The sequence below is a fragment of the Apis florea genome, unplaced genomic scaffold, assembly GCF_048593485.1.
Source record: "Apis florea isolate Af1SG1 unplaced genomic scaffold, ASM4859348v1 contig_2989_pilon, whole genome shotgun sequence".
Lineage (NCBI taxonomy): Eukaryota > Metazoa > Arthropoda > Insecta > Hymenoptera > Apidae > Apis > Apis florea.
In genome coordinates, this window is record NW_028256685.1 from 511 (window position 1) to 21,519 (window position 21,009).

General features: G+C 30.0%; 4 protein-coding genes across 7 annotated transcripts; 1 reads left to right on the forward strand and 3 right to left on the reverse strand.

Moving 5' to 3' along the window:
• Positions 1–1,307: 1,307 nt before the first annotated feature.
• On the reverse strand, positions 1,308–2,836 carry sing (MARVEL domain-containing protein sing). 2 transcript variants are annotated; one of them, XM_012488439.3, is made up of 4 exons: positions 2,290–2,836; positions 2,038–2,220; positions 1,826–1,966; positions 1,308–1,751 (listed from the first exon to the last, which is right to left on the reverse strand). In XM_012488439.3, exons 1-4 carry the CDS (start codon positions 2,440–2,442, stop codon positions 1,674–1,676), a joined length of 555 nt encoding a protein of 184 aa, XP_012343893.1. In that variant the 5' UTR covers positions 2,443–2,836; the 3' UTR covers positions 1,308–1,673. The 2 variants fall into 2 exon arrangements, with proteins under 2 accessions (XP_012343893.1, XP_086763987.1); XM_086907861.1 differs by having other exon boundaries at positions 1,639–1,966; positions 2,290–2,776.
• A 1,422-nt stretch (positions 2,837–4,258) lies between these two features.
• On the reverse strand, positions 4,259–6,627 carry LOC100865919 (uncharacterized). 2 transcript variants are annotated; one of them, XM_003695057.4, is made up of 5 exons: positions 6,549–6,627; positions 5,318–5,454; positions 4,982–5,158; positions 4,798–4,914; positions 4,259–4,729 (listed from the first exon to the last, which is right to left on the reverse strand). In XM_003695057.4, exons 2-5 carry the CDS (start codon positions 5,435–5,437, stop codon positions 4,655–4,657), a joined length of 489 nt encoding a protein of 162 aa, XP_003695105.1. In that variant the 5' UTR covers positions 5,438–5,454; positions 6,549–6,627; the 3' UTR covers positions 4,259–4,654. The 2 variants fall into 2 exon arrangements, with proteins under 2 accessions (XP_003695105.1, XP_086763989.1); XM_086907863.1 differs by having other exon boundaries at positions 6,422–6,592.
• Positions 6,628–8,567: 1,940 nt separating this feature from the next.
• LOC100870915 (dynein axonemal intermediate chain 3) lies at positions 8,568–12,092 on the reverse strand. Its single transcript, XM_086907862.1, has 3 exons — positions 9,389–12,092; positions 8,774–8,941; positions 8,568–8,681 (listed from the first exon to the last, which is right to left on the reverse strand). The coding sequence occupies exons 1-2, from the start codon at positions 11,949–11,951 to the stop codon at positions 8,799–8,801; spliced, it is 2,706 nt and encodes a 901-aa protein (XP_086763988.1). The 5' UTR covers positions 11,952–12,092; the 3' UTR covers positions 8,568–8,681; positions 8,774–8,798.
• Positions 12,093–18,194: 6,102 nt separating this feature from the next.
• On the forward strand, positions 18,195–20,972 carry LOC100870669 (syntenin-1). Of its 2 annotated transcripts, none has more exons than XM_012488522.2 (8): positions 18,195–18,530; positions 18,761–18,826; positions 18,909–19,085; positions 19,158–19,268; positions 19,419–19,654; positions 19,740–19,893; positions 19,989–20,098; positions 20,164–20,972. In XM_012488522.2, exons 2-8 carry the CDS (start codon positions 18,776–18,778, stop codon positions 20,216–20,218), a joined length of 894 nt encoding a protein of 297 aa, XP_012343976.2. In that variant the 5' UTR covers positions 18,195–18,530; positions 18,761–18,775; the 3' UTR covers positions 20,219–20,972. The 2 variants fall into 2 exon arrangements, with proteins under 2 accessions (XP_012343976.2, XP_003695138.2); XM_003695090.3 differs by having other exon boundaries at positions 18,344–18,530; positions 18,909–19,097.
• Positions 20,973–21,009: the final 37 nt, after the last annotated feature.

The following is a 21,009-nucleotide window of genomic DNA, read 5'->3' on the forward strand; positions in this document are numbered from 1 at the left end:
TTTACACATAGAAGCGTAATGAATTTATAGAAATGATTGTTGTTTTTCTACAAAGGATTGTACATTTTTTAATATACCAATTGGTGTCTTCTAACATTCTTTAGAAAAGAGTATTAAGCCATATATAGTAAAAAACTTATAATTTATAGAATAAGCAAATTTAATAAAATATCTTTTAAACTAATGGTCTTTTGCTAAAAGTGTTTTAGTACTTTTTTATAGAAGATACTATAGTACATCAACCGATGCTATAAAAAATACCCGATGCCATTTAAAAAAATAAAGTTGACCTTAAGAAATTTTTTATGAGTTCACCTACGAAAAAAATAAGGATATCAGATTATATCCCTTTCGAAACCATTCAACTTTTATTCGAAACTTTTTTCGATATTGTTAATAATAAATGAGATATTTAATAAAAAAATGAATAACGAAATTCCCGTGAAGGAAGAAAAATTTTTGTCCAAATATGCGATTTTGTATTAGGAGAACACGGTACGATAGGAGGTCGATCAAAAAACTTTTCCAAGAAATGACGTCAAATTCTCGGAATCTTTAAAATTCTTAAAACTGATCTTAAATTCTTAGTAATTTCCTATTGAATTTCGGACGAACGAAACTATTGGCCAATAATTCGATTTTGTAGAAGAATATGATATGATAGGAGAATTTTTTCCAGGAATTTTTCGTTCAATTTTTTAGAAATGAAGTCAAATTCTTAGGAATGATGTCTATTTCTTGGATTTTCTAAAATTCTTAAAATTCTTAGCACAAATTTTTCTTCTATTTTTCCAATTTTCTATTAAGGAATTTTAATTAATAAATATGTGTTACGAGAATTTTTTCAGAAATTACTAAATATATGAACATTTGTCAATATCTTGATCTGTTGTATTAGAAAAATAGTCAAATGTTAAGTGTTATACATTATTGATTATTTTTTATTTAAACTGTACCAATTCTTATTCTTATCTTTATCTTTTTTACTTCTTTACTTATTTTTATCTTTTATTTATCTTATCCATTAAATCTATTATGTTTTCAGGATCTATTCATTTTTTTAATAATTTTAATCCTAATTAATATTATATATTATGCGGAAAGGATATATAGGATATATATACGTATACAGAACTTGAAAAGATTTTAATATATCTGTATTCTCTCTCTCTCTTTCTCTCTCATATATATATATATATATATATATAGATTTCAAATTTGTAAGATGTATAGAGAATATAGATATGTTAAAATCTTTTCAAGCTCTGGCTAACATTAGGAATATAGATCGAAAAAGTGTGATATTGTTTGATTTTATCTATCTTTATTAAAATGATTACAAATAATGATACTTAAATGTATAATAAAATATTCGATTGATACATTTTGTTTGTTACATATAATTTGGAATGCTGTGCATATTAAATATAAATAAGCATTAATTAATAACAATTCCAATTGTGAATTCTAATATAAATATATATATTTTTTTAAATTAATTATTTCATTAATTATAAACTAAATGAATAATGCAATTTTTAAAAAAAACTTCAAATATAATTCAAAGAGTATACGGATTGGTATTATCTTGCTCACTTTATGCATCGTATTCGAGCCTTGATTCGATGACGAATCGTGTGACATTTTTATACGTACTTCGTTCCCCCTGAAATTCATCTTCCGGTCCTGTAATGGGTGTAAGAGAAGTATGCGTCTGCCCCATGCAATATTCCAACAAAGCCACTCATAATCTGCGAAGGTATAACGATGTTCCGGGAAACGATCGTGACACGTAGATAATAATTGTAAATAATAGCGCACGTACGTAAGCAGCTGTCATTGCAGGATAAACATCGAATCCTGGTCTTATATAATATTCTGGAAGAAGGAATATCTTGGTAGAAAATGCCAGATAAGAAGCCGAGCTTAAATAAAGGAAAGAGGCTAAAGAGTTGAACATCAGTTCCTGGAAAAAAAGATATAAATCGCGAGCAAGAATGGCGATAAACGCTTAACAACAACATAATTTCAACGTACAAACAACGATGATTTGATTAGCCTGTACGATTTTTCGGATATGATGTAACAGGCAAGTAATACCGCTGACGTTAAGAAACAAGCGGAAGAGGTGGTCAAAGATCCTTCAAAAGCTGAGCCAATCGTTGTACTGTACCTCAGGCCGTAATTAATTAACAAACTCTGTATTAAACCGCTAATAATCTGAAGGAAGATGTATTCATTCAGTTGATCATCGCATTTACTAGGTGATCTTAAATCTTAAAGGATTACCGTTTCGCAGAGTTTTAGGACACCGGGCAACGTTTTCAAAAATTCCAGATGTATACACGTGCAACATCTGCAGAAGCAACACTCGACACCTCCAGCGGCATGCGTGCCTGTGGAGGACATCCGGATCACGGGGCCAGTTCCGTTTTTAACCATGATATCGGATCTGTTCGTCGACTTGTCTTTATTTTCACTTTGTTATTCAAGCTTCAAACACTTTGTGTGTTACTCGTTGCCAAAACGTAGATAGGATGATTGATCAGATTCATTAAAACCGTACACCCAGACCGTCTCTTGATTCACCCTAATTGGTTAAACGGCGATTAATTCGCATTCGTTAGAAGGCAGAGGATGAACCGACTCGATGATCCATTACACGCTTCAACCTGAGATTAATCGCTTGATCGATAAATATATAAATAAACGAAGGAGAAGGGAAAAGAACGTCGAGAGCACCACATCCACGAGCACTTTGAAACGGACTGAGGGTGTTTTTCTCTTGTGCAGAACGTTTTAAATGTCGTTGCACCCCCTACGTCGCAAGGGATACGGATGTCTATTTCTGGCACGCGCCGCGCCGAAATATGTATAGCCGAGCATTCTGTTACGACTTACTGTAGAAAAAAATATAGACAGAGAAAAGAGTGCTTCATAACATTGCAACGCGGTTTTGAATTGAATTCGAATGATCGCAAATGAAAAAAAAATGTATAGCTTCTTCGATTGCTTATGTATACATTTATTGCGATTGCATATATAATTTAATTGCTTATATTATGCGTATCGCACCTGTACTCTTCCTTTGTGCACCTTTATCAAAACTCTTCTCGCATACGTTGCTACGTGCAGATCTACGTCCTGTCAATGGCCGTGCGAAAGTTTCGTTTTTGTCGACGTGCGCTCAAATTTTCTGACTCATATAATTGCGTCAGTTAGACGTGGATCTGCATAAAGAGAAACAAACGAGGCATTGACTCGGGCAAGGATTAGTCAGGACTTTTTTCGAGGTTAAGAAAGAGTGGAGAAGGAAGGAAGAAAGGAAAAATTAAAATACAATTTCAATTTTATTTAAATTATTTATTTTTTCACAAAAATTTAATTTATTTTACAATATCAAATTTGTAAGATTGTACAAAATATCTAGAAGGATAACAAATGTCTTATTAATTCTAATTATGTATAATATTATATATGTATAAAATATATATATATATGATAAATGTAAAGATAAAAAACATACAGAAATTGTATTTCATAAAGTTAATACATTAATAAATTTGAGAATAAAATATAAATTTTTTACATTAAGGATCGTGATTGATAAAGAGAAACGATGAAAATATGTTCAATTGATACCTTGTACTATCTGTGATTACGCGCCAAGAACAAATATAGATAAAGAGAGCAAACAGTGGGAAAAGGACAGAGATAGGAAAAAAATTGTGAAATCAGCGCCATCTCTAGGATGTCGCAAATGAAACACATTTAGGAAAGAGAAAAAATAGGATAGAAAAAGGATAGAGATAAAATAAGAATTGACATGTAGCGCCATCTCTCTAATAATCCTTTTAAATAAATGTTTTTAACAATCAAGAGATAACGTTGATCTTAACTCTTACTTTATCTTATTTTATTTTGACACTCAAGAAATAGCACTGAATGTCAATTCTTATTCTATTTTTTTTTATTTATTCTTTTTCTATTATCTTATTTTCTTTGCTATATATGTTTTATTTGCGGCATTCTAAAAAAATACTTTTGCTGACTCTGATTTTATAATTTTTATTCTATTTCTATCCTTCTCTTGGTATCTCTTCTTTTTTTATATTTGCCGTGTTCATTTCCAATATCTAATTAACACTTTATCGTATATATATATATTTTATACATAAAATCGTAAATATCGTTGATATACATTATTAATTATTTACATTCTCGTATGGATCATATATGCATTTTATATGTATATAAATTTTTTTTATATATTTGTATATTTTTATTACAGAGGTATATATTTTATACATAAATTTTGTAAATATTACATTAATTTATATATTTTTATATTTTATAAATAAAAATCGTATAAATAAATCTTATAAAATAATATAAAATATTGTTTGTATATTATTTAATATAGATTCGCTGTATAAATAATTGTCAAATATATAAAATATGATAAATAATAACTTCTTTTATCGTTACATATTCTTTTTATCATTACATATAAAAATTTCTATTGAATAATGCTGATTCGTATCAAAATATTAATGATAATTTAATGAAATATATATATGAAATATATGATAACCAATATTCGAAGTGTTCGAAGATATTAAAAATTGTTGTTGTATAAGGCACTGTAAAGCATTCAAAGTCCTCTGTATGTGCGGAGAGCAACAATTGTACTGAGAAGATATAGCGCTGAGTTTACCAATCCGCAAATCTGAAACAAAATATAATAAATATAAAATGTTTATGCAAAAATACGATGTTTTTAATTTTTCAACTTACCGCTGCCGCCATCAATACTTCGTATTCATTGTAACGTTTCATATTAGATACATATACTATGTATGTTAACGATGCTGCTAGATATAATCCAAATGCTATTGAATGATAAAGGAGTTCCTAAAATAGAAAGAGATAATATATCATTTATCCATCATTTAATTTACTATAAATATAAGAAACTTACATAAGTAGTTTTTGCGATGATAGAAGATGTTGAAAGAGAAGCTAAACAACTTAAAAGCAATATAAAAGTACCAATCATAAATGTTGTCGTTATTAAAAAGAAAAATAGCTCTGCAGCATATGTATAATTCTGAGAAATGTGATGTCCTACTATTGCTACGCATACTACTCCAAGTGCCTAAAATACAAATTTAAAAAAATTCTCTTAAACTTTGCATAGTGAAAGATGATTAAACTTAATTATATCATATTTTTTAAACGAAAGCAAAATTAATATCATCATAAATATTTAATTGTAGAGCGTGTATCGAGATATATTTCTAATATGAGAACTTACTAATTCAAATAATTTAAACAAGCCGCTCCACGTTTTTAAGTAACCAGTATTGATGATAACTGCAGTAGAACTACTCGTTACCGTTTGAGTCCTAATAGTTACCGAATGCGACATTGTCATTCTTTTCCTTGCCGACTCTGAAATTTTAAAACACTTTACTATGTTATCATGTAAGTAAGATTGTAAATAACTCCAGAATATTCATGCGAGATCGTGAATGCAAAGAAGGCCAAGGCCAAAAATTTTCGAGACTCCATTTAAGTATTCTCCACATTGAAGCTCCTTCCTTTCGTGAAACTTAAGAATAACGCGTGTTTTTCTTTCTCCCAAAAAGATATAGATTTGCATATTAATTTCATTTTTTAAGTTTCTCATGTTACATTTAGTTTGCCAAGGAATGAATAAAAATAAGATTTTGTATATACGAATGATATATGAAAAGGAATTCCGAATACTCTCGCTTTCATTTCATTCATCTCGTCACACCCCTAATACTACCGATCGATACTTTCCAGTCCAGACTTTCGGGATTACTTTCTTCTCTAATAATCTAAGAGATATCAGATATATTTAACACATTTATTTAATGGAATAAAATAAAATAAAGTAATTTCATTTTATCGATGAAACATTTAATAATAATACAATTTTATAATAAGTTAATAAGTTCGAAAGAAAAAATTTGACAATCCCCATATAATTTATTTTTTAATTCGAATCACGAATGTGTCCGAATTAAGCGCGACTATGAATAAACGTGTGTGAAATTTCGTCATCGGTTATTTTTAAATGAAAGTTCATTTGTAAAGGAAATTGATAACAACCGAAATTCGCACTTGTTTTTAATAAAACTGTCAACTACTTTTAATCTTTTAATTTCGTTATTTAATAAAATATTTAATAAAAATTAAAAAAATTGTAAAGAAATAAATTTTAATATCTTATTTTATATAAATATGCTAAAATTTATATTTCTTCTAATATCGAAATAATTTTATATCAAAAATATATATATAATTGACTGTAAGATTTAAGATACGATAAGGATAAACGTAAAACTATTTATCAATAATGATTCACTTTTTCGCGATTATCGTAAAATACCTTATTCACGTGATAAACTTATTCAAATATCGTTATAATTGTAATGCACCAATATGATTCACAACCGGCAAAAATATTGTAGGCGCGATATATAATTTCATAGTATACATACAAATTTCAAACTGACCTTAATAAGAAACGTGGTCGCGCCTTGAACGCCTGCGATTGACTGAAGTGCACGTTTGCGTTCTGGCGCGTTACCACAATGACGTCATTGATGATATCATACTTCGGTTCCATACTCGTAGAGATAAATATTAATATTATATAAATACAATTGCATTGTGGTTTTTAATCGTTAACTCTATTATCTTAATTAATAATTTTTGAATTATTATTTTGATAATCAAATATAGATTATAATACTCTTTATAATTTTTTTTTTTAATCTTTTAAATACACTATAGTTTTCAATTATTAAGTCTATTAGATAATAATTTTCTTGTTATTATCTTAATCAGATTAAGGTATTTTTCAATTGTTCCATAAATATCGATTTTTAATTTTTTTTCAATTTATTAAATTCATAAATTGTTGTTTCAGAATACAAATATGATTAAAATATTTGAATTTGCAAGTTTATTTAGCAAGTAAATTCTAAATTTATTATCATTTAATCTTGAATTTCTTGTTTCAGATATATATCATCATTTCTATTTCTTTAAATCAAAAATAAATAAATTTTATGCAATCGAATTTCGTTTAATTTAAAAAATTTACAAAAAATAAATTTAGAAAAATTTGTTTCTATGTTTTACATTTTTAAGTGGTGAGTAATTCTTACAGATATCTAAAGTATTTAAGCCTTTTCCTTTTAAACCATTGTAAAACGAAAACAAAAAATTATCTTTAAAAATATTATTTATTTAACATGGGAAGATCATAATCGAAATAAGAAACATTATCGAATATGATCAAAAATAGATTTTGAAAACGATATCGAAAACGAACATATATTTCAAAAATAACGTGTACAGAAAAGGTACAATGTATTCGAAAACATTCATTCACTTCTAGTATAGTTGTTAAATTTTTCTTAAGATCAATGATACAAATTATATGTTATAGATTATATTCTATATGATTAAAAGAAAATAAAAAAAAAACAAAAGAAAAGAAAAGAAAAGAAAAGAGAAAATGATGTACTGAATTCAATTTGTGCAAATATATTATTTTATATAAAACATATATTTATATGTAAATATATATATATATATATAATGCGTGTATACATATAAATAAAAAGTCGCGATAATGTGAGAAAGGTACAGTGAAAAAGGAAAACTGGACGGGAAAGTGCCTCATAAGGTACGTATATTAACGATATTGTCGACGACTGAAAATATAGTTAATTGCATAGAATTTGAAAATATCGACAATCCAATATGGATTTTATCGATCTTAAAGCATGATTTGCTTTTTAAAAAGATAATATTTCCCTTCTTAGCACATCAGTTTATACAGTGAAAGATTGAATCACGTAACGAAGAGAATCGACGAAACTCGTGAAAACAAAAAACTTAAGAAATCGTCGATATCTCTGACGCAACCCGTCCTGAACAAGTGAATTCAATTCATTCCTCTTTACATTTATCCGGGCAGAGAATAATCCCAGAAAACTATGTAATCACAAATTGGCGCGACCCACCAATTCGTCGAAACTAATTTTTAAGGCACGTACACATAAGAGTTTCTTGTTAAGCTACCACACACGATCAAGTTGGGGCCTGGTTAGACTAGCTTCGACCCATTGATCTTTTTTACAACCTTATGGCCGTCATCGGTCGTTGAATGAACGAATGAACGCTGACAACCCGAATGTAGTAGCTTTGTCGTAGGTGCTCTTCAGGTACCTAATATTGTATCGAGTACCTATGTTTCCCTTCAGTGCGTGTTACTGCTGCTTCTCCATTCCACGTAGAGGAAATACGTCCCGGCAGCGTACGCCAGCGTGTTAAAGATTGCGAATATCTATGCAAAAGAATTATTTTAAAACCGTTATATCCGTTGTCGTGTTTGCCGACGACTTAATATACACTCGTTAAACAGATGAAAACCGGCCATTTTATGACTTCGACTGAATCGTTAAATTTTTGTCTTTTTAACATATAATTATAGATAGAATATAAGATTTGTTCATTCTTACCCCTGCAGCAATATTTCTAGATGTGTATATATGATTTAACGCACTCCACGCAGATAACTGTGCGATGAAAGCAATCATGTAAAGTACGGTGAATATCGACGTATTCAACATTTCCTGCAATTAGACATTCTTCATAAGTATATAAATGTATAAAGTAGAATTCGAGTCATAAGGATAGAGCTGTTTTTTTTAAATTGTTTTTTTACCGTTAAAATCCAATTGATAGGTAATTTAAGCGCCTCCCGAATCGACAGCAAATAAATAAAACACCATAACAGGGTGGCGATGAAAGCTGTTACGATGACAAATAGAAACCAATGGGTTGCAGGGGCATAAGCCGGTGATGCGCATATCATGCATATTATACCAAGAATCTGAAACAAATTGAAACAATTATTCCTTTTATTCGACAATTTACAGTCAAGATTTCAATTTACCATATTTTCAATTTATTTTTTAAATTTTTGCTCAAGTTTTACTTGTATCTGTATATTTAACCAAAAAAGAGAGAGAGAGAGAGAGAGAGAGAATTTACGAAGCGAAATTATTTGTCAACATTTCCTTAGCTTTACGCCGTATTTCGTTAAATTTTTCAACGTAATCGATCGATTTCCCAAGTTCTATCGGGGTAAATTTCTCGGATTCCGAGCCTTCTGTCTTCGATTCGATTGAAAACGCGGGAAATTCAACGGATATCGCATTAAGAAAATATTCGTCCCTACGAGCAATTCTGTTTCGAACTTTTTCCAACTTCGCATCCCTTTCTGCTTTCGTGGCAACGAAAAGAGTCCTTTTCGCCTCGAGCTCAGAAGGAACGATTCTTTTTTTATCCAAGAGAACTTGTTTCATTCTATCGAACTCCCTCGACCTCCATGCAACGTCTTTCGGAACCGGTGCACTTCGCGCTCTTTTCTCGGCTTCGAGCCTCAAACGTGTCTGTTGTTCTCGTCGAAGTTTTTCCCTCGCTTCTTCTGCCTTTTTTTCACGCTCCTCGTCACGCCTGGCTGATCTTCTCGCTACTATGACCGGATCGTTAACGAGAAAATCATTCTGCCAACTGGCGAAAAGTTTTTTCCTTCGCGTTTCTCTCCACGCGTATTCCTCGAACCAATCCATTCTTTCCATTCTTGTCACGTTCTTGCCACGACAAATTTCGGGCTCTTTGAACGCACGAAACAACCCGCCATGGTCACCCACGCCGATCATTTTTGCATCTTCAGGATTACGAAATACGGGTAACAGGATTAAACAGGTGACCGATTTCAGAGACACGACCTGCGTGAATATCGGTTGGTTCGATTCACTGTTTATATTCCACATTTCAAGATTGCCGTCCTCGCTACCGAGAAGAAATACACCAGGTTCATTGGCCCAGCAACAGCTCGTGTATCGAGCGGAAGTTCTTCTCCAAAATAAAGGGGAATCCATATGATCGTCGTTCCAAATGGCGAACACCTGTCCACCGATCGATAAGAGCACATCTCGAACATGCGATGATCGTACGATCTCTATAACGGGACCATTATGCACATACGAGCAATTTAAAATGTTACACTCCGCTATATCCGTTAAATTTTCCTCGTATGCTTGCTCTTCCCACTTACACTTTATCAATCCCTCCGCACACCCGATCCATAGATATTTTCTAAAATCTTTGCTCTTTGACTCGTTTCGATCCGATGAATTTTCATTTCGTTCGTCGAGACAAAAACACAGAGGAGTAAAGGATTGCGAGGGATTCTCGCCAAAAGTAGGAATTTTTAAACGAAAAATCGGGTGAAGCGGTTCGTCTTCGCCATCGTGATTGACAAGACGAAAACAGACGTTCCAAACGATCGCCGTGCCATCTTCAGAAACAGTTAGAAACTCCATGTTGGAAGAAATGTTAGATGATCTTGTCAAGTTTCCATTTGGCTCTATTCTGCATTTGGCAGGTATCCATCGAATCTTTCGAATAGGCAAGCGATGAGAGTGATGTTTGTGAGAAACAACAGTTGGCCGAAGAATTGGCAAGTTGTTTTGCGTAGTTCTAAATTTGACAGTTTTGTTATCAGAAATATTGTTCAAATAATCTTTGATATTCCAAATAATCACTTGTCCGGTGGAACAACCTCCTATCACGTAATCGTCGTCGTATGGACAAAAGGAAACGGAATAAATTTCTCTGTGATCTTGAAGCACAAGATGGGGACGAAGAGGATCGTTTAATTTCCAGACAAGCGCTCTCGTCTGAAATTCACCCTCGCTTAAGCATTCCGTTTTTAAAGCTCGATTCGAGATCGTGATGTACGAGATTGCCACGTGCTCTTTGAATTTCGAATGCAAAGTAACATCCGAAATTGCTCTGTTGCCCGTGACACTTAGATCGATAAACGACACTTGTTCGGAAAGCGTAGCCACCTCGATCGTTGAAATTTTGCTTTCTCGTTTGGATAAACTTTCGATATCATCTACGTACAAATTAACAGCTGCGTTGTATTTAACAGCATCGATCATTTCTTGGGAACGAGTTTCCAAAAATAATTCCAAAGGTGTTTTCTCTTTAGGCTTCTCGTCCTCCAAGTCTTCGTTACTCTGGTCGATATCTTTTACTTCTGATCGATTATCCTTATTTTGTTCCGTTTCCTCGTTTACTTGTTTCTTCTCCTCCTCAACAGGTGTCTCCCCCAAAATGTCTTCGTAGACATATTGAGTCCAAGCATTTTTAGGAAATGTAGGACACGTTTGAACAAACGTTTCTCGAGGTTGCAAAGAAGTCTGTACACCTTTACTGATGCATTTTCTCTCGATGATTTCGAACTTCTCGTCCTCTTCGTTTATCAATTGTATATAACTGTCTCTGGAATCGCTTGCACCTCTATTGCTTAACGTTCGAGAGGAATTCAACATTTTTCCAGGAAATACGATTTCTATCTCGAAAAATTCTCTTCTATTCCTTACGAGATTTTCATCCACTTCTATGTCGCTGCCCAACGAATTCCATGATTTTGCAGTTTTCATTACTCTGCCGATAACTTTGCGCGAGATAATACCGGTGATGGTCTTGTTCCGTTGCCGAATAAGGCGTTTCGCTTTTTCGGTTAGGCAGATCACGAAATCGTCGGAATCTAATCGAGTAGAAGAATAACCGACGAGAAACGTGTCAGCTTCGTAAATATCGATCATTTCTCGAAAAGGCGCCAACGACGAATCCGGGAATTTAGCGAATTTTGCGATGACGTCTCGGTCCACGTATGCCCACGGATATTCCAGAAACACGTGCTCGCCAACTAAACAACCCAGCTCTCGCTGCATCTCGGGATTGAGTTTCACGCGTTCCACATTTTCGATATTTTCGTCGATCAGCGTCCAACCGTGCTTATACTTAACTTTCCTCTTCGACATTTTGACTTCCTCTTTACTACCGTTTCGAACATAAAGGTAGCAAGCATCGATCAAACTTTATCGTATCAACCGGATTCAATCGTGGAAATATAAACGAGTATTGTGCATAAAATTATGTTTAAAGGGAAGGGAAACTTCAGAGGATTGGGCTCGATAAATTTGTGCGAAACAATCATAATTAAATTACAAATATTCGTGCAAAATTTGAATGTAGAAAAATTTAAATAACACACGATTGAAATGATTATTTAATTCCATATGAGAATTCGCAGCCTAATTATAATAACTTATCTTATCTGCTAAAAGAATCCTACATTGTAACATAGATTTCTTTACTATCTATTAAATGGAAAGTACAAAGTTGCGTCAAGCCTTCCCACATCATCCCCTTATAACTGATCTATGAGATTCGAATATGCATAATAATGTATTATAAGAGACAGGAATGCATGAAAGGGTGAACGGGCGCGAAAGTGCGAAGGATTGGAACGCTGGAAACCGTGTACCGAAGGAAGAATTTCACTTTCACCGTTTGAAAACGTCGTCGACCGCGATAAACATTCAACTAGAGAATTCCTAACATCGAATAATCCACAAACAATCTGTACAATTTAATAACATTAGTTAGACATTCGTTCGAACGACTCGCGTACCTTTGAAAACAGTTTAGATTTTTTCGTTCATTATTATTTGAATAATATTTGTCCATCACTCACTATGAGAGAAGTGGAATAACGACGATTCCTAAAATAACATTAAGGAGGATAAGTAGCTGTTAGGAAATATAGGTCGAGGTTCTACTATTAGCTTATATTATTATTCATGGTAGGGGAATGATCTGCATGTAACCTTAGCGTGCCACTTTTAATATACATACTTGTCCGCTCGCATGTAATTAAAAATTGAAAGGAAGCGAGATGCAGAAATATTTTGAAAAATTTAAATCAGTTTTAATAAGAAGAAGCGGGGGAAAAAATGTTCAAGAAAATGTATCTAAATTCTAAAATTAAACATTCAAGAGATCATTGTTGAATTGAAAATATGTGTAATTAAAGAAAATAAGGAACAAGAGTCAAGTCACTGGAATGCTATGAATTAGATTCATGGTTACTAAGAATTACATCTTGAATCTATCGAGAATATAAGCGCAATATAAAATAAACGTACGAAAATGAAAACGAAGCACTGATAAAAGAATATAAACGGATGCAGAAATTGCAACGAGAGTCTTTCCATCCGCGTGAAATATGATCATACGGATATCTGCAGCATGCAGAAAACCGCTTAATTAGTCGAAGTTGAGATAATTTGAAGGAATGCTTTGTACAATTTGTGCTAATAATAATTTAAAAAGTTCGAAATTGGTAAAAAAAAAACTTTTAAATCGTGTCTTAATTCAAGATATAAATTATAAAAAAAGAAAAATTCACAGAGAAGATCAAACCATCCCAATTCCCAATATTTAAACCAACAACATTTACCGTTATGATGAGACATTGATTAAATCAACGAGATGAATTTTTATAAATCTATGTTGAAGATGATGTAAGTGCACGCTTCAAGACGACGATCATTTTTCAGGATGTCCCACGCTTGATCCAATCTTTCCAGAAATAACACTTTTGTAATCGACAACGCGAGATTAGCCCGTTTTATCTACGAGTTTAATTCTCTCTGATATTCGGACTCGTAAATTCCGAGAAATGAATAATTTTGTTTTTCATTTTTTGTAACAACAATATAAGAACAACCGGAAATCGGGAATCATAAAAAAAGGAAAAAAAAAAGGAAAAAGAAACATTGATCGATTCGCATAAATTGATACGTTCCGTGCTCGTTCCACTCGTTCAAATTGGCAAACTATCAGGATTTACGCTACTTTGCGAGATGTTGTAATTTCTTTCTATTTAAAAGACTATCGTTCGCTCGCGATGGAAATCTTTTTTTTTTTCTTCTTTTTTTTTTATCTAAAAATCTATTTGTTGTAATATTACAATTTGTTGAACAATTAAGCAATTTCAATGAGCCAACGATCCTATCACATTCATATAATTACGATAGAAACACATATATCGGCTATAGAAATAGCTGTGTAATTAGCAATGTAAATCGCGTTAAATAAGGTTATATATTTATGGTCAAAGTAATGACTATTCATATATGAATACACGTTTCACTGAATTATCTGGTACAACAGTTATTTTAAGTTACTTTTATAAAAAAAAAATCATAAAATTCGCATTTTCGTATCGTCGTATTCTAAATATTTCTTTTAACATTCTCAAACTTTCTTGCACGCTTATATTTAAGTTGCGCGTGTATTTCATTACATAAATTACACTTTTATTGATTTGCATCATTCCATAAAGAAGAAACAAAAAAACTAAGGATGAATAATGCAAACAGGTTATTGTAATTCAAATAGATTGTTTAGACATTGATTGAATCGTCTATAAACATAATATGAAGTAGAAATAATATTAAAACTTAAGAGATTAGATTGCAAAGAGATTAATGCACACGTTACAAAATTCAAAGATTAATATCGAAAATATAAATTATCAATTTGATTGAAAAATTCATGAAATAACCTATATAATCGACTATACTTTCTTAAACACGGAAAGACAATTTTTATGAATTGAATCTATAGTGTGTATTACGAGGTGCGGCTTGTCCTTGCGTATAAGATTCTTGCGTGCGTTAACTGAGTTCGCTGAATAACTTGTTGCACCAACCGATATGCTTCGTGAACAACCTACACACCGTAGATACTTATGACCCTAGTGACTTTACAATCGTGGTAATAATCGATAATTATGCAATCTTGCGTTGCTCGCCTCTAGATTAACTAATATTTTTGTCCTTCAAATATTTCCGTTTATCAAATATTTGTAGAGGCGTTAATGTGAGTAATAATGTATTACACATTGATTTTTCGAAACTTTTCCAAAAATACTTTAAATATATTTGTTTAATGTCGCGCAGAATATACGTCGTATATCAAATATAAGAAATACTTATCTTCGTGAAATTAGTAATAGCAGTATAGATAACACTTTATCCACATATATGTTTAAATTTCAACAATATAATCTTTTCATGCGTTTCTTTCTTACGATTCATCGAGGAGAATTACGCATTAAAATTAATTCTAATGAAATCATTCGTAATTCGTTTCTATTTACGTATACCATTACGAAGATTACATATAAAAGAGGAAGGAAATTTTTATTCTTTTATTTTCACATTTAATGGAACAAATTTGTGAAACGGAATTGATTTAAAAAGAATTAATTTAACGTCGATAATTAATTTATTAACACATAATGAAATGTTGTGGATATACATTTGCTGGAACAAACGTAGTTTACGAACGCTTGGAAAAGTTGTAGATTCTATATCATCGATGACCATGAAAAATATTACATTCATTCTATTCGTGGATAACATATGTATGTAATGTAAGATTAAAACTATGTATAGTATACGTATGAATATAAGAATAAATATGACGCATGTGAATGACACGATACATAGCAATTGTGTTATGTTAGCTGGATTATTTCACAATTATTCCGCGCATAATTTCGTTCTTGAACAAATTCTCGTTGTTAAAATTTAAAGTTCAAATGATTGAAAAAAAAAAAAGATTATTTATCGTTGATAATCGTCATTGCAACAATTTAATTTTTCGATGCAAAGAGGTGTAAAATTTTGATGAAAATGATTCGAATCGTACACGTGGATTATTAACGATAAATCAATTGGTAGAAGAACAAAAATCATCGAGAAAAAGTCAAGGACATCGTATAAATTTTTAATGAGTCGTTCCGATACCGTTGGATACGGCCTCGCTATGGTAGTAGGATGGAACTGTGAATATGTGGGACGCCACGTATGGTCCCGGTCATTGGGATGAACATGTATGGTCATCGAACGTGTGTCTAGTTCTTAGGGACGTGTGTCGAACGAATCGAAACTATGCCACCGATCGGGAATTGTTCCAAATAATTCGAACAATCATGCATTTTGATTATCATATTTCATTATAAAAGACTTATTTTTCTTTCTTATCTTTTTAATATCACTGATATTTTCGATATTTAAATGCATTGTTGATAATTTTTCGAAACTTGAAATCGTCAGTTTGAAATTTGTTAACATGAAACAAGTCGTAATACAAAATAATAATTACATAGAATTGTTTTGCACTATACAACTTCTACAGTTACTAATGTGAGTTGAGAATAGAAAAATTTTCGTGAAATAAATAGCTTAGTATTTGATTTCTATTGGTAATTTAATCGCATGATTACGCATATATTTTCTCGCTTATATTTTATTGCGTGTATTAAGATTATTTGCAGCAACTGAAAGCAAGGCGCTCTTTATTTACAAGCGAATGTAAACGTCAACGGGCGTGTCTCTGACTGCACGTGCGTGAACCAAAGAACGATGCTCACCGATGCCGATCAGTTAACGGTATCTTCGATTTCGACGAAGAATATCAGTGAATTATGGAAGATATATGTTGTAAAATAAATATATATCGATAAAGAATTAACAATAATAATAGCGCCAATATTCATAAATGGAAACTGTCTCTTTGTTTTAAAATAATGGATAATAATTTGTTAATCAAAGAAATTATCATTATGCAATTATGCCGTTGCAAATTCAATATCATAATGTAAATTATACAATTTGAAGCTACATATATATTCTTATTTCTTGAAAGATAACAATTGCAAAAATACATTAGACGCAAAATTATGCAACGCTCAAAAACATGCGTTTAAAATAACAATACCGTGTAAAAGAAACAGTGATCGTAGCGCTAAAAACAATAATGAATGTCTGCCAAAATCCAACGGGATTAACTACATCGCAAAAAATAAAACTTATCGCTAACCTAAAAAGATAAACATGTTCTTAAATCTGATATATGATAAATTATAATATAATATAGTTTTGAAACGTAGAAAGAATACATTAAGATTTATTATACGATATTCTATTTTCATCTCATTTATGTAAAAATATCTAATCACTTATTTTAAAAAATAAAATATAATTTTAAGAAAATTACAATACAACAAATTTTACTATTATCGTAAAAATTACTTTTCTAATAATATTCAGTTATGCAAAATTAATTATATTTAATTTTATTGTTCATTTTATTCTCTACTGTAATCATGTGTAGATGAAAATTAAAAAAACAATGTAATGTCCTACTCACCACTTGTACGAGTTTAATAATACCGGGTATCGTCATGAAGTAGGGCACGTTCAATTTAATGTCTGCTAGAGGGCTAGGTTGAACCGGTTCTGTCTTCACGGTAGGCACCTGTCGAGGATTGTTGCTGGGATTGTTGCTGGAACCGTCCATCGTCACAACGGTCTCCGACATCATTACGATTATTTACAATTATGTTTTCTTCGCGGTCAATGTACCACGAGTTTTATTAATTTGGAATATATTCGATAATGAAAAGAATACTAATGTGAACACTAGTAGAAATGAAGGAAACCGGAATCGCAGTGTCAAACCTCAAACACCTGTTGTTAGATCACTACGGCCCTCACGGAGGCCTCACTACTGAATACTACCTAACTCATGTATAAGCCGGCGACCCGCTATTCCCCTACCCGCTATTCTATTTTCCCCCACTTTTATACCGTTCCTTTAACTTGTCAACGGAGTTGAATTCAATCGCCATGTTTTATGTTTTCCCGTCTTTTTTTTCTTGATCATATCAAGCGATATATATATGTTTCATTAAATTTTATGTATAATTTTCTAAAAATAATTTTCTTTTATATTTTTTCAATTTTTTCTTTTTAATTGAATTTATTTTACTTTAATTTCTTACTTGGTTTAGAATTATAAAATTGCGATATGAAATTGCATTATATAAAATATATATAAATATATAAATATTTAATTAGTTATAATAATATTATAAATAAATATTATATATAGAAATCTATTTAATAATCATATAAAATAATTTTTGTTTTTAGCATTATATATATTTAGTTGATAAATATTTTAAAATATTTTATGAATATTAACGAATCGTGTTTTAAAAACGAAATAGTTAAAATTTAATTAATAATTGTTTATATATTTATGAATATTTTACTGATATCGAAAAGTAAAAAAAATTATTTACAATTTTATTTTATTTAGATTGATTTTATTCATTAATTTTATGATGAATTTTTAAATTATAGCACTTTTACATGGTTATAAAAGAATGTGAAAGATGATTGGTAAAGAAAAATGGAAAGGGTAATACGTAATGGCACATGAAGATAAAGCGATCCAATCACTTATTTGTAATATTACGTTATACATAATGACTTAAACCAATCAATACATTGCATTATCAGAATTGCTGTTAACACGATCCAATAGCAAAGTTGTTTTATTCATCATTTGTAGTTTATCAATAATACTTTAAGTATCTATCGTGACGTGTACTTTCGTTGACGTATAAAGTAGTGCAACATCAAATAAAAATTTTACTTGTAATACAAACATCACATATTATCAGTTCTTTTTTAAAGGTAAAATATCTAAACATTTCTATATATAAACATGCAAAAATTTTTCAACAACATCGTATTAATATACGTATTAATTATATTATTTATAATATTTTTCTTGTTGTTGTTATAATAAATAATTTAGTTTTCTGTTATCTTATATCCTTCAATTAATTATAAAAATTTTTTTATAATTTTTTTATAAATTGTTTTTATTTGTTAAAATATATTTTATATTGGTATATTTCTAGAAAAATTTATACAAAATGTCTTTATATCCAACGCTCGAGGACATGAAAGTGGATCATATGATGAAGGTAAGTTAGATCCTTAATTAGAGAAAATTATCTATATAGTATTTATATGACATTGTACTTATATAATTTATTATTCTTATAGGCTCAATTACAAAGAGAATCACAATATAATGTTCCACCTATATCACATGAACAAACTGGTCCATCTGCACCTGTTTATAATTCTCTGTCTACTGCACTGTATCCATCATTAGGAAACTATATGGATTTGGAATTTACTGAAGAAATGATAGCACAAAACATGCCTGAATATTCTCTTGTAAATCGTACTGTAAATGTACATGATATAATTTATATTATAGAAATTACATTTTAAAAATCTATATTTCAGATGACAGTAAATAATTCTACCACTTCAAGTCCTTTAACAGGCATAATTGCACCTTTATCTGGACAATCTTTAGGACTACAGAGAGCACAAGTTACAAATGGAATAAGAGAAGTATGAAATAATAAATCATTTATGTTTATATGTATCTATATATGCATTTAATGTATATATTAATATCAAATTGACATAATATAAATAATTATCATATATGCTAAAAAAGCATAATTTTTATTAAAGTAATTTCTGATTCTATTATTTTAGTTGATATTATGCAAAGATAAAGATGGGAAAATTGGTTTAAGAGTGCATGCTGTAAATAATGGCATCTTTGTATGCCTAGTAAGTCAAAATTCGCCTGCTGCACTTGCTGGATTACGATTTGGAGATCAAATTTTGAGCATCAACGATGTTTTTGTTGCTGGATATACGATGGAACAAGTACATAAAATGTTACGAAATGCTGATATTAATGGTATTAAAGTAGTAGTAAGAGATAGGTTAGTTAATATTGATTATATAATATATAATTTTAATAATTTTTATTTAATTTTTATTATTTAATATTTCATTATTTGGTTTTAGACCATTTGAACGCACAGTGACAATGCACAAAGATAGTACAGGACATATTGGATTTCAATTTAAAAATGGAAAAATAATTGCATTAGTAAAAGATTCTTCAGCTGCTAGAAATGGACTTTTAACAGATCACCAAATATTGGAAGTTAATGGAAAGGTTTGTGGCATGTATAAGATTTACATGCTTAATTTAATCAATAAATTTCAATAAATTTGAAAAATATTCTTTTTTTTTTTTTTAATGATTTTTAGAATGTTATAGGTTTAATGGATAAAGAAATAACTGCTGAAATTGAAAATGGCGGAAATATAATCACAATAACGATTATTCCATCGTATATTTATGATCATATGATTAAAAAGTATGTCCATTAATATAGAATATTATATTATATTACAAATTTTTTATCACAATTATTTTTTTTAGAATGAACAACAGTTTATTGAAAACTTTAATGGATCATTCTGTGCCAGATGTTTAAGATAAAGACCAGGTATAGTACTGTGTTTATATTTACAGTATTGATAAACATTTTGATTAATATCTTTATAATTATGTCTTAATTTTTTAACTAAAAAAATTTTAAAAAAATAGTTGAAGTTTCTTATAGATATACGCATTTAAATTGTTTTTTACAATTTCATAATATTAACACATAATAAATATCTAATATTTTATTAATTGTGTTATTTATACAATATTATATAATATTTTATTATTACTTAATTATTTATTATTATTAATATGTAGGATATTCTTGTTATATAAAAATATAAAACATCAATATTTTATCCGTTTAGAAAAAAAAGGAAAAAATAAAAAAAAAAGAATAGAAAGAATTTCTTTTATATTAATAATTCAATTTAAATAAAAATCTTTGAATAATTATATTCAATTATACATATATACAATTATACATATTACTCCTATAATATATCTCCGCGCACATTTAAACAATTTTTTCTAAATTTTTAAAACAGATTTTCTTAATGTATTTATCATTATCATTAATATATATCATTTTAATTTTAAATTTTTATTTTTTTCTTTTTTATAATAATATATTTTATTGTACCTACTCTTTTATATAATAAGAATGGTTAGGTTAAAGTAAGATTTTGTACCTTACTTTTTAATGTGCCAATTTTTTGTATAATATATATATCTATTAATTAATAGATAATTAAGATAATATATGTATGTAATACATTGAATAAAATTTATGCTTCCAAAAATTGAAAGTTTCAAATTTAATATCTATATTTTATTTTT

What these genes read in the sequence shown, in the direction of transcription:
- sing (XM_086907861.1), bottom strand. Translation starts at nt 2,442, where the DNA reads ATGGTTAAAAACGGAACTGGCCCCGTGATCCGGATGTCCTCCACAGGC. An exon ending in TCCTAAAACTCTGCGAAACG is followed by an intron (nt 2,221 to 2,289) that starts GTAATCCTTTAA and finishes ATCTTCCTTCAG; the next exon opens with ATTATTAGCGGTTTAATACA. An exon ending in TAATCAAATCATCGTTGTTT is followed by an intron (nt 1,967 to 2,037) that starts GTACGTTGAAAT and finishes CTTTTTTTCCAG; the next exon opens with GAACTGATGTTCAACTCTTT.
- LOC100865919 (XM_003695057.4), bottom strand. Translation starts at nt 5,437, where the DNA reads ATGACAATGTCGCATTCGGTAACTATTAGGACTCAAACGGTAACGAGT. An exon ending in TGTTTAAATTATTTGAATTA is followed by an intron (nt 5,159 to 5,317) that starts GTAAGTTCTCAT and finishes TTTGTATTTTAG; the next exon opens with GCACTTGGAGTAGTATGCGT. An exon ending in TCATCGCAAAAACTACTTAT is followed by an intron (nt 4,915 to 4,981) that starts GTAAGTTTCTTA and finishes TTTCTATTTTAG; the next exon opens with GAACTCCTTTATCATTCAAT.
- LOC100870915 (XM_086907862.1), bottom strand. Translation starts at nt 11,951, where the DNA reads ATGTCGAAGAGGAAAGTTAAGTATAAGCACGGTTGGACGCTGATCGAC. An exon ending in AGTTCTCTTGGATAAAAAAA is followed by an intron (nt 8,942 to 9,388) that starts GAATCGTTCCTT and finishes AATTTGTTTCAG; the next exon opens with ATTCTTGGTATAATATGCAT.
- LOC100870669 (XM_003695090.3), top strand. Translation starts at nt 18,776, where the DNA reads ATGTCTTTATATCCAACGCTCGAGGACATGAAAGTGGATCATATGATG. An exon ending in ATTCTCTTGTAAATCGTACT is followed by an intron (nt 19,098 to 19,157) that starts GTAAATGTACAT and finishes TCTATATTTCAG; the next exon opens with ATGACAGTAAATAATTCTAC. An exon ending in TATGATCATATGATTAAAAA is followed by an intron (nt 20,099 to 20,163) that starts GTATGTCCATTA and finishes TATTTTTTTTAG; the next exon opens with AATGAACAACAGTTTATTGA.